The following is an 18,408-nucleotide window of genomic DNA, read 5'->3' on the forward strand; positions in this document are numbered from 1 at the left end:
AAGGTGTAAGCAGTTTGGAAAGGTAGGAAGAGGCAAGGTTTATGAAGGGCTGTAGAAGAAGATTTTATATTTTATCCTAGAGGGAATAGGGAGCCACTGGTGTTGACTGAATAGGGGAGGGCTGACATGGGCAGACCTGAGTTTTAGGAGTATCACTTGGGCAGCTGAATGGAAAGTGGATTGGGGTAGGGAGGGACGAACCTGAAGGCTATTGCAATTGTCCAGGACAGAGATGATAAAAGTGTGGACTAGGGACATGGTCATAGGAGTAGGTAAAAGTCAGTGCACGTGAGATATATTGTGAATGTGGAAACCACAAGACAAGGCCAACAGATTATGTCACATGGGATGAAGGACAGAACACCAGAAGTCATGGATGCCACAGAGGCGGCTGTCCTGGATCAAAGAGGGCAAGAGAGGAGCAGGAAGGAGGGAAGGGGCAAGAAGACATCTCCTTTGTCTTTATTTCAGAAAGCCTTAACCAGCCTTGAATTTGTCCCAACTCTTGAATCAAGCTGACCATTGGGACAAGTGCCTGATATTCCTGCTTGGATAGCTGCTTTCATCTATTCATTCCTGGTAGGAAGCTGGTGGTAGAACTACCATTCTCTGACTGATCTCTGGACAGGAATGCAGATAAAGAACAGTGATGGTTTCCAGGAACCAGGGTTGAACCTAGGACCAAGCAGCAGCCTACAACGGTGTAGTTAAAAGAATAGATCTTGGTCTGAAAGGAGCATCCATCACATCTCATCCAGCTCCCTCATTTTACAAAAGGGAAACTGAGGTCCGTTGTCCAAGGTCATACAACTATTAGAAAAGCCAGTTTCAAATTCAGGTGTTCTCATTCAAAACATACCGCACTTTCTCCTACACCAGAGACAAGGGCCTATCCAGCTCCAATGTTCTATGACTGTGTAATGTGGCTAAGGGTCTACCCTTTCTTCCCCTGGTTATCTCACAGGCATGACCTAGACTAGCAGTTCTCAAAGTATATTCCAAGGAGTCATGGGAGTCTCCAAAACTCTTTTAAGGGGTCCATGGAGTTAAAACAATTTTTATAACACTAAGATATTTTAATTTCTAATATGATAACTATTGTTAGATATAACCCATATAAACAAAAGAACTTGGGGGGCAGGGTTCTCAATAATTTAAAAAGTTTACCAAAAAGTTTGTCGAGATTGGCATAGGCAACTCAAGAGCCTTCCTCTGAGGAATGGAAGGAAAAGACCCAATGTTGGTTTGGTCACTGGCTGTACCTGCTCACCCACAGGATGATCCATCAGTCTAGGCGACAGAATAGCACTTACTGCGTCTGAGTGGACGTAGACAAGGATTCCAGTTGTCACCTGGGCCACAAGGATCAGAAGGAGGGCAGCAAAGTACTGGAAAGGTAAAGCAATGAATATGAGGGGTGGGGAACAACAAAGGATACCCCAGTTAGCATACGTCAAAGCCACAGTATATAGCATCTATAAAGATCTAGGGCCAGAAGGAACCTGAAAGCCCACCTAATTGGCCCTCTTCATTTTACAGGTGAGGCAACTGAGGCCAAGGGAAGTTAAGTTCACAATGACAGGGCTAGCCTAGCCAGAACATTGATGTGACCATGGTGTGTAGGACATTATATTATATCTCATGAGACAAATCGACCTAAATTCACAAGGACGTCCTTTCATTGAGGTGTGTGCTGAGCACAGGACAATGGGCAAAGGCCAGTCCTGCTAAAATCAGCATCCAGGCCTTCCATAATGGAATGCAGTAGAAGACAAAGTAGGAAGACAAGAGCGATGTCTTGGCTTACAGGGGAAGGGTCCCCATCAGGGTTATCACTCACCAGCCCCAACAGGCATCGGATCTCATTGATTGCACCAACACAACCCATGAAGCCCACGATCATGGTCACGGCTCCAACCCCAATGAAGATGTATGCCCCAATCTTCAGGATGCTTGAGGTCTCTGGGAAGAGAAGAGAGTATGATCATTCCTTCCCTAGTTTTCCCCCAAACTCAAGTCACTCCAGAATCAAGAAAGAGGGACCCAAGGGGATACCCATGTGAAAAATCATATGCTTTCACTTGTAGAGTGAATACTCTTCATGGCCAACATGGCCCCTACATGGATGTTATCATGTTTGGTGTTTGCAACCCTACAGGTAGCAAGGCAGGGATTATTATTGCCCAGTTCACACCAGAGGAAATTGAGATTTGGATTAAGTATCTGGCCTGCAGTAGGTACTTAATAGATGATTATAGAATGAATGAATCCATCAATCAAAGTGACTTGCCCAAGAGAACAATAACAATGATGATAGTTGAATCTAGGTCTCCCAACTTCACAGGGAGGTTAGGACCCATCAAATTCTGAGATTCCATGGTCCTATGAAAACAAGGAAAGGCAAAATGGCCTAGTGGATAGGGAGCAGGCCTCAAAGTCAGGAAGACTTGGGTTCAAGTCTCACCTCTGATCCATCTTGACTGTATGACACCAGCCAAGCCCTTTAACTTTTCAGTGGCCTAGCCAACTAAGACACTGAGTTACAAAACAGTTGTCTGTCTGCAGTGGAGGAGGAAGTTTCCCAACTAGGGAATTTCCTACCCCAATGAAGTCATAGGTTAAATAATTTAAATGGACGGTTCTATAGTGGAAAAGACACTGGGTTGGGGAGTTAGGAATATAGAATCTGAGAGCTAGACAGGACCTCCTACAGCATCCAGGCCAACTCACTTATGACCAAGGATTTCACCCACAGCATTCCAAATAAGTGGTGAGCCAGGCTCTGACTGAAGACTTCCAGAGAAGGGGAACCCACTATTTTGGGAGGCAAGCCATTCCACTGTTGGACAGCATTTATGCTTCATTTATTTCTTTAAAAGATGGCTCTGAAGCTTTTCCTACCACAGTCAGTTGCTTTAATTAATTACTTGGGGAAGGGACATTCTCTGGCTATTCTATGGGTTTTTACACTTGGGAGCTTTTATCTCCTGCCCATCCACCATCAGTGACAGTCCCCTATGCCTAAAATGCTCTCTCCCCTCCACCTCTCAAGTTTCCCTGGCTTCTTTGAAGTCAGCTCAAATTCCATCTTCTTCAAGAGTCCTTTCCCCATGTCCCTCATACCTCCCCAGATACTGATGCCTTCCCTTCTAAGGGGCACTTCCATCTACTCTGCATGCAGCAGAGTAGGTAATAAATTATAGAGGCAGAATTTAAACCCAGGTCTTCTGACTCTGAATCCAGGGCTCTTTCCACTCAGGACAATAAGACACCAACACTTCACTAGATGATTAAAAATTTGAGAAAAATTTAAGGCAATGAACTATGTGAGGTCAGAAGGGAAGGTCATTCCTGGATTTGGGGGGTGGGGTGGAGTCAGGGAAGGCTATCTGCAGCAGGTGACATTTAAATTGGAATCTATAAGATGGGTAGAAACTCAATGGGCTGAGGGAAGGGAGAGGGCATGGGGGATGAGCCAAGACATTAAGGACGGAGAAGGAAGTCTATGTCCCACAGGCAGCAACTTGACCAATTTAGCAGGTCCAGAAAGGAGAATAATATGAGTGGAACTGTAAAGATAGGTGGCCCATCAGATTGTCAAGGGTTTTGAATATCAGGCAGAGAAGTCTGAACTTTATTCTGAAGGCATCAGGGAACCACTGAGGATTTTGAGTATTAAATCTGTATGTAACGATCATAATAATTATTAGCATCTATCTAGAGCTTTAAAATTTGTGAAATGCTTTACAAATGCTATCTCATTTAGTGGTCACAACAACCCTGAGAGGTTAGTGCTATTACAATCCTCGTTTTACAGATGAGAAAAAGGAGGCAGACAGAGGTGAAGTGACTTGTCCAGGGTCACACAGTTAGTACATGTCTTGAGGCCAGATTTGAACTCAGGTCTTCCCTTCTCCAGGTCCAGTGCTCTATCTACTGTGAAATCTAATTGCTTTTGAGAAAGAAGGGGATGAGGGTGAAAGAATGCAAGAATGCATTTGTAATTGGTCATGAGCTTGTATTTGGATGGTTCCAGTGGGAATGGGGAGGAGGGGAGGGGTTTGAGAGCTGGTTTAGAGATGGAATCAACATGACTTGGCAACTTGATGCCAGGCGAGGGAGAGAGCTCCTCTTGGCCAACTGCACCAAGAAGGCTGGTGTAGTCACAGGATACCCTTGGGGCAGAGGACGCCATAATTATGCTCCCCCAACCCAGAATGGGGCCAATCCCCATTGGTGGCCCACAAAGGGTAGGCTCCAGTCTGCCCAGCCCACAGTGAAGTTGCTACTCTATATTCACTCATCAACTCAGCCCCAGGCTAGTCTGTTTAGCTGGCGATGACAAGCTGCCTATCTGCCTCCCACCTAGCTCCCAGGAAAGATTCATGAGGTCAGTGCTTGTTTGAGATATAGGGCTCATCAGATGAAAGAGCCTGAAGAGACTGTGAGGAGACAGAAAGCTTAGGAGATGTGCCTCAGTTTCCCTATTTGTAGGTCATGGGAGAAGAGTCTTTCGATGCTTTAAATCTTTTGCCCCAGGTGAAAGGTTAATTAGCAGATACAAGGATCAGATGAAAGGCCTTAGTGACAGCATTAATGATGATGACAGGGCTTTCCCACCCCAAACGGGCAGCTCAGGAAGGAGGGAGGCAACCCAGAAGAGGAAACGTCTGCACACAGGAGACAAACTGGTCACCTCCACCTTTCAGCAGAAGGGATGTTGTCAGACTCAATAACTTCTCCTTGAAAACACCATATTGTTTTAAGGGATGGATCTCTGGAAAGGAGGGGGGTGACACAGGGAAGAAATCTAAATGATGCAAAAATAATAAATACCAATAAAGTCTATTTTAAAAACCATTTAAAAAACAAAAACACAAAAAACCCCAGCTGCTATATTCTGGAATGAGTCAGGGCTCACTGACTGCGAAAGACTCATTGCAAGAAACCACTGATCTCCTCACTCTCTGCAGACATGCTCAGACTGCCGTGGGCCCAAAGAATAATCCCCAGGAATCCCCTGGGGAAAGGCCTTGGCTGGGACCTAGGGCCCTTCAGAAGCAGCACATCCTGGGACCTGAGACCTCAGATCTCTCCCTTCTCTTATCCCACCATCCTTCCCAATGGATGGGAAGAACCTTCTCTCTGATGGGTGAAATCACTTATACAAGATAGTCAGTGGCAGAGCTAGGATTTCCCTAAAGTAAAGAGGTGACCATAGCCCCTTCCCTCCACCCCACCTGCCCACAATTTCAGTGACTCCCTATGAACCCCAGGAATGTTTGGCATTTAAAGGTCTTCATGACTAGGCACCAGTCTTCTTACGGCCTCTTCCTCTACGCAGCAACACTGGTTTACTTGCCTTTCCCCAAACTTGACACTCTATCTCCTGCCTTTGTATTAGAGGCAGGTAAATGGTACAGTGGATAGAGTACTGGACTTAGAGTCAGGAAGAGCCCAAATTGAAATCTGGCTTCAGACACTAGCTATGTGACCCTGGGCAAGTCATTTAACCTCTGTCTGCCTCAGTTTCCTCAACTGCAAAATGGGGATAATAATAGCATCTCCATCCAAAGGTTGTTGACCCTGGATAAGTCACTTAACCTCTGCCTGCCTCAGTTTCCTCAACTACAAAATGGAGATAATAGTAGTGCCTCCCTCTCAGGGTTACTGTGAAAATCAGTGAGATAACACTTACAAAGCACTCAGCACATTACCTGGCATATAGTATGTACTAAATAAATGCTTTCCCCCCTCCCCTCTTGTATTGGCTGACACAATACTTAGAATGCTTCCCTTCTTAGTTTCTCTGCCTTTCTTCAAGACTCAGCTCAACTTCTCCCCACTCCAGGAGCCTTTCCTGGTCCCCTAGCTGCTGATGTCTTACGTCTCTGACTACTTTCCACGTATTCCGCATGTATCTAGTATCCACTGAATTGCTTCCATGTTGTCTGTCTCTTTCCACTGCACTTTTCCACACTCCTTGAGGATGAGGACTGTCCTTTCTTATTTCTTCAATCTCTGACACTCGGCGTAGTCCCATAGTAAGTGCCTAATAAATGCTTGCTGACTTGAAAGAATGCTAGAGTTGGAGCCAGAAGCCTTGGGTTCAGATTCTGCCTGTGCCGCTGACTATCTTTTGCAAGTGACTTCACCCATTTCTCCAAACCATGGGGATGACCACTCACTCAGAACCTGACCAGCTCTCAAGCTGTGCCCATCCTTCCAGGAGAAAGAAAATTCCTTGGAGACTCGGGGCTGTTTCATTTTCCCGTTTGTGTCCCCAGGTGCCTTACATAGAGTTGGTGTTTAATCAGTTTAATAAGTGCTCACTGAACTCATTCAGGAAAGACAGCTCCAAAAAGGGAATGCCATCCCAGACCTCATTAAGAGAAGCACGGTGGTCCAGCCCTAGGGAGATGGCAAGGCTTCAGTAATGTCTTTGGCATCTGTACCACCTGCAGGCCAGTTCAAGTCATTACATTTTAAATTTTACTTATTTGTTTTAGGCATTATATTTTAAAAGAGGCTGGAGCCTATGAAGTGATCGTGCTCTCTGAGCATCAGGTAAAGCAGCTGGACCACTTCAGCCTAGAGGACACGATTCTGAACACAAAGACATACGTACACACACAACAGCAGTTTTCAAATCTCTGAAGGTCTGCTCTATAGAGGAGCTGAATGGCTCTGCTCAGCCCCACAGGGCAGAAGCAGGAGAAATGCAGCGGATGTTTCACAGAGAAAGATTGTGGTTTAATGTAAAAACAGAACGGAAAAGCTAACTGCTTCTAACTGTGGCCCAAGCGCTGTGTTTAGTACTGGGGACACAAAGCAAACATGAGACAATCCTGCTCTCACAGAGCCCATGCTCTTAATTGAGAGCGGCATGACTTCTAGGAGAACGAAGCAGCTGAGAAGGCAGAAAGACCTTTGTAGGGGGCAGGGGCAGGGGCAGTACAGATGGCAATGGGTGTGAACAGCCATGCCCACTCTGCAGCCAGAGGGTGGGAGATGCCTGAGCCCCAACCCACAGGAAAAACACCCAATAAACATGACAGCTTCCCAAAAGCAAATCAGACTGCTTTAAAGAGAGCGAGTCCTGTGTCATGGGAGCTATCCAAGTAAAGCCCACTTGTGAGGACGTGCTATACAAGGATCCTCATTCAGGGACAAGCTTAAACTGAGGTAACAACTATCTGACTCTGTGGAGAGAGGACTGAGTTCAGAATTAGGAAGACCTGTGTTCAATGTGGCCTCAGACACTTCCTAGCTGTGTGACCCTGGGCAAGTCACTTAATCTCTGTTTGCTTCAGTTTCCTCATCCATAAAATGGGGATAAAAATAGCACTACCTCTCAGGATTGTTGTGAGGATTAAATGGAAAACTTGTGTCCCGTATTTTACCAACCTTAAAGTGTTAGCTTTAATGTAAATAAATATAGGGGACAGCTAGGTGGCACACTGGATAGAGCACCAGCCCTGAAGTCAGGAAGACCCGAGTTCAAATCCAACCTCAGACCAAACACTTGACACTTACTAGCTGTGTGACCCTGAGCAAGTCACTTAACCTCAATTGCCTTAAAAAAAATGTAAATAAATATAAATGTTAGTTTTTATCATTATTAGATCTTCTCAGGGTCATCTTCAGATAATCTAAGGTTCTAAATGAGTTGCTCAGGGTTGTATAGCTAGTAATCAGATGAGCATCTTCTGAGTCAGAAGCCAGCACTAAACACTAATCAAAAAACATTAAGTTCCTACTATGCACCAGGCACTGGGGATACAAAAAGAGGCAGAAGACAGTCCCTGCCTTCAAGGAGCTTGCAGTTTAATGGGCATGCAAACAGATAAATACAAAGCAAAAGTATAGGGGCAGCTAGGTGGTGCAGTGGATAGAGTACTGGCCTTGGAGTCAGGAGGACCTGAGTTCAAATTTGATCTCAGACACTTGACGCTTAATAGCTGTGTGACTCTGGGCGAGTCACTTAACCCCAACAAATATATACAAAGTAAAGGATAAATAGGAAATAAAAGAGGGAAAAGCAAACACTGGAATTAAGAAGGGCTAGGGAAGGCTTTCTGTAGGACGGACTTGAAGTCAGGCAGGTCAGCAATCCAAGCGGACGGAGAGCATTCCGAGCACCGGGGACAGCCAGAGAAAAATGCCCAGAACTGAGAAATGGAGGGTCCTGCTCCTGGAACAGCCAAGAGGCCCGGATTGCCTGATTAATGACTGGATCAAAGTGGAATAAGGTATGAGAAGACTGGAAAGTTGGAGGGGGAGAGATAGGGCAGTGAGAAGTATCCCATCCCCAGGGTGAGTCAGCTCAGATCTACAACCCACTGGAACGTGAGCACCAAGACGGGAACGTGGGAGGGCTCCCTGGACTTTGCTCTGCTGGACGGATGCCTGGGAAGCACAGGCAAGGAGCCAAGACCAGCGAGTTCTGTATTCACTTTCCTTCCCTGCCCCCTTTAGCCATAGCAGGCCCCGAGCTGGAGCGACCCTTGCAAAAGCGCTGAGGTTACCAAAGCGGTGGGAGGAGAAAGGGCGAACGCAGCTGGGCGAGCCCAGGGATCCTAGGTTGAAGCAGGAAATCTCCACCCCTCCCCAGTCTTCCCCCACCCCGGCAGGAAGGAGAAAGCTAAGCACTGAGAAGCTTGGGTCTGACCAGAACGGGGCCAGCCCCCTCCCTGGGGAGAATCGTAGGCAGCCGGCACAGGACGGCCCTGGCTTCCTAGCCCACCCTTTTAGGAGGAGATGCGGCAACAGGTGTGGGCTACTCCCCACCCGAGGCTCGGCGGAGCTTACACTTCATGCAAATGCAACAGCTGTCAGCTCTTCCCTGGCCTGAACCTGTCCTGCAGCTGTTTGGGGAGGAGGGAGTGAAGTAATAACCACAACTCTCTGTGGCTGGGGGAGAGGGGGGTGGGCTAGAGAGCAAAGACCTGGGGACCCACAGTGGTGAGAGAATGGAGTCCGTATCCAGGCACGTGAGGTTACTGCCTCTCTCCAAGTGGAGATGGGCCTCGAGGCCATGGTTTCTTGGGAAGGGCACTCCTTCTAGGGCCAGGGGACCTGAGGTCAAATCTTGCCTCCAACACAGAATCCTTTTTTGACCTTGGAAAGTCATTTAACTTTCCTGGGCCTTCTTTTCCTCTTGTGTAAAATGAGAGGGTTGGAAAGATGTCGTCCAAGGTCCCTTCCAGCCCTAGCCATTATCCTCTGATCTGCCATCCCCGCGATGAGAGAAACAGCTGAAGGAACTTGGGATATTCAGCCTGGATAAGGGGAGAGGAGGTCACAGTGGCAGTATTCAAATACTTGAATAATAATCCTATTGAACAGCAATGAAACTTGTCCTATTTGGCTCCAGAGGACAGAATTAGAGACAAGAGGGAGATGAAGCAAAGAGGCATATTTGGGCTCAATGTCAGGAAAAACATGCTCACGATGAGAGCTGTCCAAAAGGGGGATGAGCCACCTTGAGAGGCAATGGGTGGGTCCCCCCTCAGTGGATGCTCTCAAGAAGAGGAATGTGCATTCAGTATGAAATCCGTGGTGGACCGCCTTCACGAGGGCATCGAGGCAGTGATGGCTAGACAAGATCTACAAACAACCAACAGTTAGATTTGCTGGAATATAGAGGACATCGAAGGGAATCATGGGGAAAAAAGACTGGAAGTATAGATTGTGCTGGAACTGAGGATTCCAGATTTTAGCCTATTGAAGGTTTTTGAATAGGGGGGTAACTTGTCCTGAGCTATCTAATAAATAATAAGATTTTATAAATCTTATTAAGATTTGATAATTTGATTAAGATTATTGAATAAGATTTTGGTAGTTGTGTGCAGGATGAATTAGAGAAAAGTAGACCAGGGGCAGGGAGGGTATTTCGTAAGCTCATAATGGTAATTGTAAGAAATGGTAAGGGCCTGAATGGGAACAATATTTGATGGATTTGAGAGGGGGAAATTGACAGCATAGAGAATAGATCAAGTGTAGACAGTGAGGGAGAGGGGAGAGCCAAAGATGACTCCAGCGTCTTAAGTCTTGGTGACAGAAAGGATGGCGGCCTCATCAATGGAAATAGGGGAGCTGGGAATGAAGAGCGGGGGAAGGTGTGGGAATTTAATTTTGGACACATTGGGTTGAGTTGCTCCCGGCAAATTCCAAGTAGAGGTGGCCAGCAGGTGGTTGGAAATTGATAGGTTTTCATCTAAGTTTCTCATTTTTACAGACAAGGAAACAGAGGCCCAGAATGGTGATGAGACTTGCCCTAAGTCCATGCCGTAAGTTAGTGTCAGAGGCAGGACTCAGTCTTGCAGTCCAGTGCTTTTTCCCCTTAAAAAGCAACCCTGCTCCTTCAAATGATTATATGTTAAAAATACCCTGGGCTTAATGACCTTCTTAAGAACTCAGAGATTCTTTGTTCTAAGGGACAGCTCTCTAGGAGGGGAGAAGAGAAGGAATCCAGAGGGAAACCTAAGAGATTGGAAGACAAAAGATACCAATAAAAATCTATTGTTTAAAAAAGAACTCAAGGGGCAGGTAGGTGGCGTAGTGCATAGAACTCCAGCCTTGGAGTCAGGAGGACCTGAGTTCAAATCTGGCCTCAGACTCTTGACACTTAACTAGCTGTGTGAACCTGGGCAAGTCACTTAACCCTGATTGCCTCACCAAAAAAAAAAAAGAACTCAGACTTTTAGAAGCTACTTGTCAGGCATATGCTGAGAGGTCCTACTATAGCAGAGAGAAGACAAGCTCTGCAGGCAGGAAGACCAGGGTTCAGGTTTGATCTCTGTGGCCATGTGCACCTCACTTAACTTTTGGAATCTCAGTGTCCATACCAGGGACAGTGCCCTAAGCAGGTCTCTATTGATAATTGATTACAGATGAGTTTTTGATTACAGTGGAGAGAGTTTCTACACTGGGAGTGAAATCAGATCTATACCCAAAAAAAATCCCATGTTTTCTCACTCCTACCCTAGTGTTTTAAGCACTAGGCTATATCAACACTCAAACATGAGAAGGATCTGTGATTTTGTGTTTAGGGGAACTTCTTGAAATACATCTACAATTTAGTAGCTAAATCCTTGAGATCTGCTTGAGCCAATAGAGGTTAAGTGTCTTGGCAAAGGTGCCATAGCCAGAAGTGTCAGAGGCAGGATTTGAACTCAGGTCTTTCTGACTCATAGGCTCCTTAGATTTTGAGTTGGAAGGGAACTAAGCACTCACCTTGCCTAATTCGTCATTTTACAGAAGAAAATGAGGCCTAAGTAGGCTAAGTGATTAGTCTAAGGTATTCAGAGTCTCAGGGAGGATCTGGTTTTCACATTCAGGGCCCTTTCAACTTCACCCCTCTCAGCCCAATCTGAGCACTTTATCCATACGGCTGGGCTGTCTCTATCAAAAAAAGAAACAGATGCCCAAGGCCTATCTCTTAGCCACATGTCCAGTGCTTACTGACCCCCTCCAGGGGGAGTCAAAGCAGTCATAATAATAGACTTTGTACATATCAAACACCTTGGACACAAGAGCTGGAGGAAAGGACGTGGAGCCTCCAACCTCCACCCTTTCCTCCCTGGGTCAGCAACAAAGACTTACTTCCTAGAGTAAGGAGACTGGCCGTGATGAGAAGGGGTCTCAGGCATCTCTCTCTGTCTCTCTCTCTCTCTGTCTCTCTCTCTCTCTCTCTGTCTCTCTCTCTCTCTCTCTCTCCCTCTCCCTCTCCCTCTCTCTCTCTCTCTCCATCTCCCCCCTTAACCCAGCCAACCACAGCAGGACAAGCCATAATGGGAAACTCACGCAGAATAGAGATGAAGCTGCTTCTGTCGGCCAGAATCCATATTCCAAACCCGAGCATCATGGCTCCCAAGACCTAGAATGAAATTGGTGCTAAGTTAGGATGTGAGGGGAGTCAAACTCCTGGAACACTGGGAGCACGCACTCTCTCTGGATTAATATATAAGCCTAGGGACTGGACCTATGATATACACACATCTGTGTGCGTATGTATATGTGCATGCATATACATGAGTGTGTATGTATATATCTCAAACATCAAAAATACATACACACATACACATCTACAGGCATAGCTTGTTTTATTCCAAAAGTTAAAGCGCTTGGCTTATTGCACTCTGCAGATATTGTGATTTTTATAAATTGAAGGTTGTGGCAACCCTGCCCCAGCAATTCTTTTGGCGCCATTTTTCCAATAGCACATGCTCATATCGGGTCTCTGTGTCACATTTTGGTAGTTCTACCAATATTTCAAACTTGGTCATTATTATATTGGTGATGACGATTTGGGATCAGGGATCCTAGTGTGATTGTTTTGGGGTATCACGAACCACACCCACATAAACCGGTGAACTTAATTGATTAATGGATGTGTTCTGACTGCTCCACTGACGGGCCATTCCCAGGCTCTCTCCCTCTTCTAGGGCCTCCCTATTACCCAAGATACAAGAATATTGAAATTAGGCCAGTTAATTACTCTACAATGGCCTCTAAGTGTTCAAATGATGCAAACTTCGTTGTTGTCTTGTTTTAAGAAATTGCCACAGCCCCCTCAACCTTGAGCAGCCCCCACCCCCAAAAAGATCACGATTCGCTGAAGGCTCAGATGACGGTTAGCATTTTTTAGCAAGAAAGTTGCTTTTTTTAAAAATTAAGGTATGTATTTTTTTTTTTTGATATAATACTATTGCACACACAATAGACTTTAGTATAGAATAAACATAACTTTTATATGCACTGGGAAACAGAAAAACTAGCAACTTGTTTTATTGCCATATTCACTTTATTATTGTGTGGAATCAAACCCACAATATCTCTGAGGTATGTTTGTACACATATATATACATATATATACCTGTACATATATGTATACACATATGTAGATCATATTATATCTATGTATATAATGTAGATATATTTATGTCTACATTATATGTAGATATAAAACAAAACGTTGAAGTTATATATACATGTGTGTAAACATGTATAAATGTATGTGTGTATGTGTATATAATATTAGATATAATTAGAGGTATATATGAATATGTATATGATATTAAATAGTAAACATGTTATACACACACTTTTTTTGGGGGGGTGGTCCAGAGTTGTGACTTCAAGACAGAAAACTCCCAGTCAGGATATGCCTTCCACCATGGCAGATTAACAACTGCACTGTGATACCTACTCCCAGAAAGTTACCTGGGGTGCTGAAAGGCTATAATGTGTCAGAGTTGGGAATTGAATCCAGGACTTGGAGGCCAGCCCTCGAGCCATTCTTCTGGAATAATATTGGCTACAATAAGAACAGCAGTTTCCTCCCCTTATAAAATGAGAGGGTTGACCAGGATCATGTTTATGTAGCAGTTTACCAGGCTTGTAGGATTTTAGAGCTGGGAAGCGACCTTTGGAGCCATCTAATTGAATCCTTTCTTTTTATAGATGAGGAAACTGAAACCCAGAGAGTTTTGATGACTTTTCCACATAGGTAGTGCCAAAGTCTGGATCTGAACTCAAGTCCTCTTAGGGCTTAAAAAGTTTTTTACATACATCATCTCATTGAAAACAAGCCTGTGAAGTAGATGCTATTACCACCTCCATTTTACAGATGAGGAAAGTGAGGCCAAGAAAGGTTGTGTGATTTGCCCAAGGTCAACAATCTATTAAAGGTCTAAGGTAGGAGTCAGTCTTCCTGGCACTGATTCCTGATTCCTTGTGAGTCAAACTGATCTATATTAGCACCCAAAGGCTCTTCTGGTTCCACCCAATAACTGACTCATGGCCTAGAGAGGGCTGAACAGACTTGGTAATTATTTTCTCCCCCTAATTCAGAATTAAGGATTAAATAGGATCACAGACATAGAGCTGAGGGGGAGCAGGGTGGTGGTCCGGGTAGCGAGGTAGTGAAGTGGATAGAACACCGGCCCTGGAGCAGGAGGACCTGAGTTCAAATCTGGCCTCAGACACTTGACACTTAATATCTATGGACCCTGGGCGAGTCACTGAACTCCATTGCCTAGGAAGGAAGGAAGGAAGGCAGAAAGAAAGAAAGAAAGAAAGAAAGAGCGAGCTAAGAGCAATAGAGGTCCAGTGACTTGTCCAGGATCACACAGCTTGTTAAATGGCTGAGGCTGGATTTGAACTCAGGTCTTCCTGCCTCCAGGCCCAGTGTTGTCTCCACTGTGACACCTAGCTAAGTCTCAGTTTCCTAATCCATAAAATGGGGATAATAATAGTGCCTGCCTCCCAGGGTTGTTGTTAGGATCAAAGGAGACAATTTATGTAACATACTTTGCAAACTCTTAAGGGTAATAGGAGTGTCAATAATTACTATTATTTTTGAAGGGGCTGTCATACCCATTAACCTATTTGATCTTCACAGTAACACTGTGAGAGGTTGCTGAGGCAGGTGTTATTTGTGTTACAGAGATGAGTGATGTGAAGCTTATCAAAGGGAATCGATTTGTCCCAGGTCACCCAGCACACCGATGACAGAGCAGAGGATGAGGCCCCAGGTCTGAGTCACAGTCTCATCAGAACGAGGAGCCACCCAAGATCGTCTATTCCAAACTCCTCATTTTAGAGAGGGAGGACGCTCATTCCAGGTCATAGCAGCAGAGCTGGGATTCAAACTCTGGCTCTCAGACCCTCAATCTAATGCTTTTTTGACTCGTCTATGCTGCCGTTGTCAGAGGAGCTCCTGTAGATTCCAGCACTTGGATCTCCAGGTAGAGAGATGAGAAGGGGTCTTGGGGGTGTGAGATGAGGTCACTGGAGTAGGAAACAGGGAAGTCACCCGGTGCCTCCAGAACACAATTGGTAGGAAGTAAGTGGGAAGGCTTGAAAGGCTCCAGGGTGAGATAACAAGCTTGACTTCTTTGTGGAGAAGTGATCCCATCTGGGCCCAGTCCCCAGGCCAAGGGACCCCTTCAGATGCTGACTCTGGGAGCTTGACGAAAGGAGGGTCAGACAGAGCCCCTGAAGCTTTCAAGCCATTGTCTCCAGCAGGAACTTGCTAGATTATGAAAGGGAAATGGGCACCCTGGCTGCTACAGACAGCAAGGATAACACCCCCTTCCCTCGAAAAATGCAGATAAACACAAAAAGGGTGGGGGAACAATGGACAGAAAAAAATAATCCTAAAAAATCTGAGCCCACACTCTCCAGACTCCTTGGCTGGGGCTATTGGGAGCAGGAGAAAGGAAAGGTCCCCAGCTCCCAACCTTCCCAGGCAGGGCCTTCTGTGTTGTAGCAGGCTAGCTCAGGAAGGGCGCTTCCAGGCCCAACCAGCCCACCCAAGACCAGCCAGGGCTGGGTCCAGGCTCAAGTCAAGGTCAAATCAGCGAGCTAGGAGCCAAATTAGGAGGCCTGGGAACCTTGGAAGGGGACAAGTCCTTCTGTGTCTCAAGATTCAGGCTCAGACCCCTCTGAGGTCCCACCCGCTCCTAATTTGAGACCCTCCCCCAAGGTCAGCAGTGGGAAAGAGGCCCAGGGGGACAGCTCTGCTCCTTTGGCTTCACTAGCACAATACAATCACATCATACCCAGGCATGTACTTAGCGCCTGCTGTATGCAAAGCATTAGGAAAGATACAAAGTTTAGTTACTACACATCCACACATATTACAACATATACATATATATACACACATTCATATATATGTGTGTGTATTCATAGAGAGAGAGAGAGACAGAGAGAAAGACAGAGAGAGAGACAGAGAGAGACAGAGAAAGACAGAGAGACAGAGAAAGACAGAGAGAGAGACACAGAGAGACAGAGAAAGAGAGAGAGACACACAGAGAGAGACAGAGACAGAGAGAGACAGACAGAGAGAGAGAGACAGACAGACAGAGACAGAGAGAGAATACATACAAGGAAGACACAAGATGGGCTTGGAGGGGTTGAGAAAGTAGTAGTAACTGGTGGGATCAGACAAGGCCTTCTGCAGAAGGTGAGTCTTCGAGGGAGGAGAGCTTCCAGGAACGGGAGACAGACCGTGCAAGGTGCTGGAAGGAGATGGCAGATGGAGGGTCGGCTGGTTGGGCCGGACCTGAGAGCTCATGGAGGGAGGTAATATATGACAAGTGAGGCCGGTGCCAGGCTGTGCAGAGCTCGGAGTGCCAAACAGAGAAGTTTACAGTCTACCATGGGGCTACAGAAAGGATTCAAAGACTGAGGGGGATGAGGAGTGAGGAAAGAAAAATGGAGGTTAGTCTCTGCCAGATGAGACTGGTAAAGGTTCCAAGTCGGTCCCATTCCAGATTCCGCCTTCAGTCTGGGCTGGCGCCCTGGTCAGATAATAAACAAGAGATAGGGCCATGGCCCAGCAGACCAGGTCACTCGCGGGGCATGCCCCAGAGGATATGATCTCCTTTACCTCCCTCCCCTGGGCATGTGTGAGCACACTCTGCATCTTCAACAGAGTCTGGAGGCAGCTGGGTTCGAGAGTTTGCCTAACATGGAAGGTGGGGGGAGGACTCACCAATCAGCTCAGCACCTCTCCCCCATTTCCTCTCTCCTTCCCTTCACAACCCTCCCGCAGGGGCCTCCGTGCCTCCCATGCACACCAGGCGCCAGAACAGTCCTCCCTTTCACAGTGAATGATCTCCTTAATGGAGAACCCAAGCCGAAGAATCATCAAGGCCCATCTAGGCCCTCAGGAGAGAAAAGGACTATAAGTCCAGTCTAGTCTTTGGTTTTCCTAATCTTTTAGGCAACAGAGCTGCTCCCCAAGTGGCCAGCACCAAAGATGCCTTCCCCCTTGCCCTTGTACCCCACAAGGACTGACAGGGATTGGGATCATTGGGTCGGAAGGGATCTCAGAGGTCATCTCCTCCAATCCCCTCATTTTACAGATGAGGAAACTGAGACCCAGAGATGTTTATATGTAACTCCCTCCTTTTGAAAATAGTCTCAGAGGAATCACCCTATCATTCAGTGACTGTCAAAGCTCCTACCGTTAGAAAATGAGCTCCTTCAGGGGAGGGACTGCCTTTCTTTCTGCTCATACCATACCCCACCCCCCACCCGGCCTTCGCACAGTGCCTGGCTCATAGTAACCTCTCAATAAATGCTTGTTGACTTGACCATACTTTCTGCACTATGATTCCTCTCTGTTCCAGTAATGGGATTCTTTTAATAAGGCAGTGATTATTTTCTTCCCTCTTACAGCACACTGTCACGTAGTTCCCTAAAACAAGATCTTTTTTTCCCTATTTTGACATATTGATGGATGACAATGTGATGGATGCCACATTGGAGTTGTTCCAATTTGCATTTCTTTAAGGCTGAACCTTTATTTTTTTCAAGTGCTTATTTATAATCTGTGCCCCCTCTCTAACAAATCCCCTTGGCAAAGCCCAGGGGATCCTTCATTTTTGCAGGAGGGGTGACAATCCCTTCTATCAAAGGCCAAGACCTTCCCAATATGGCGGCACTGTGGCAAGCATGCCTGCCTTGAGTCAGAGGACCTGAGTTCAAATCTCAGCTCTGCTACTTACTCCCTGTGCATGCTGGGCTGAGATATTGCTCCTTTCTGGGCCTCAATGTCTTGTTCTATCAAATGCGGGGAAGTGGGGAGCCTTGATGATCCCTAAGGTCTCTGCCAGCACTAAATCTATGAGCCTATGCTTCAAAGGTCCCTTCCAGTTCAAGGTCTAGTACCCCATAATTGGCTGTCAAAACCTCATATTCTACATTATTGATGAGGCAGCTAGGGTTTCCGTACATAGAGTATTGGACTGGGAGCAATCAGAAAGACTTGAGTGTGAATTCTGTTTAGTCATTTTAGTCCTGTCTGACTCTTCATGACCCTATTTGGGGTTTTCTTGGAAGATATACTGGAGTGGTTTGCCATTTCCTTCTCCAGTTCATTTTACAGATGAGGAAACTAAGGCAAACAGGGGCAAGTGACTTGCCCAGGGTAACATAGCTAACAAATGTCTGAAGCCAGATTTGAACTTAGCATTATGTGTTCTAGACTCCAGGCCCAGCGCTCTATCCACTGTACCACCTAGCAGCCCTCAGAGTTTGACTCCTATGTCAGGCATTTATTATCTGTGTAAATCTAGACCAGTCATTTAATCTCATGCAGCCTCTATTTCCCCATCTGTAAAATGGGCATCATCAAAAGACCTGCCTTACAGAGTTGTTGTAAGGACCAAAATTCTAAATAAACACTTGAAAGAATGTTCAACTATTAAAAAAAAAAGCAAATAAAAACAGCTCTGAAGTATACCTCACATCCATCAAAATGTCAAAATATGAAAGGAAAGACCCCTGTCTTTTCTTAGAGAGTTACCTGGCCATGCACTGCAAAATATGGAATCTTAACCTGGGCTGTGAACTTTAAAAATAATATATTTTGATAATTGCATTTTAATA

The 18,408-nt window shown here is 45.8% G+C and overlaps 1 protein-coding gene across 1 annotated transcript in view; it reads right to left on the reverse strand.

Annotated features, from left to right (window-relative positions):
- Positions 1–18,408, reverse strand: part of CD82 (CD82 molecule) — a 78,809-nt gene that overhangs the window by 13,920 nt on the left and 46,481 nt on the right. Inside the window, exons 3-5 of the mRNA XM_027837827.1 lie at positions 11,809–11,881; positions 1,841–1,962; positions 1,314–1,388 (exon numbers count right to left, since the gene is read on the reverse strand). Coding sequence (XP_027693628.1) covers positions 1,314–1,388; positions 1,841–1,962; positions 11,809–11,881 — 270 coding nt within the window. The remainder of the gene's footprint in view (positions 1–1,313; positions 1,389–1,840; positions 1,963–11,808; positions 11,882–18,408) is intronic.

Source organism: Vombatus ursinus, unplaced genomic scaffold (genome assembly GCF_900497805.2).
Source record: "Vombatus ursinus unplaced genomic scaffold, bare-nosed wombat genome assembly UNPS02014822.1, whole genome shotgun sequence".
Taxonomy (NCBI): domain Eukaryota; kingdom Metazoa; phylum Chordata; class Mammalia; order Diprotodontia; family Vombatidae; genus Vombatus; species Vombatus ursinus.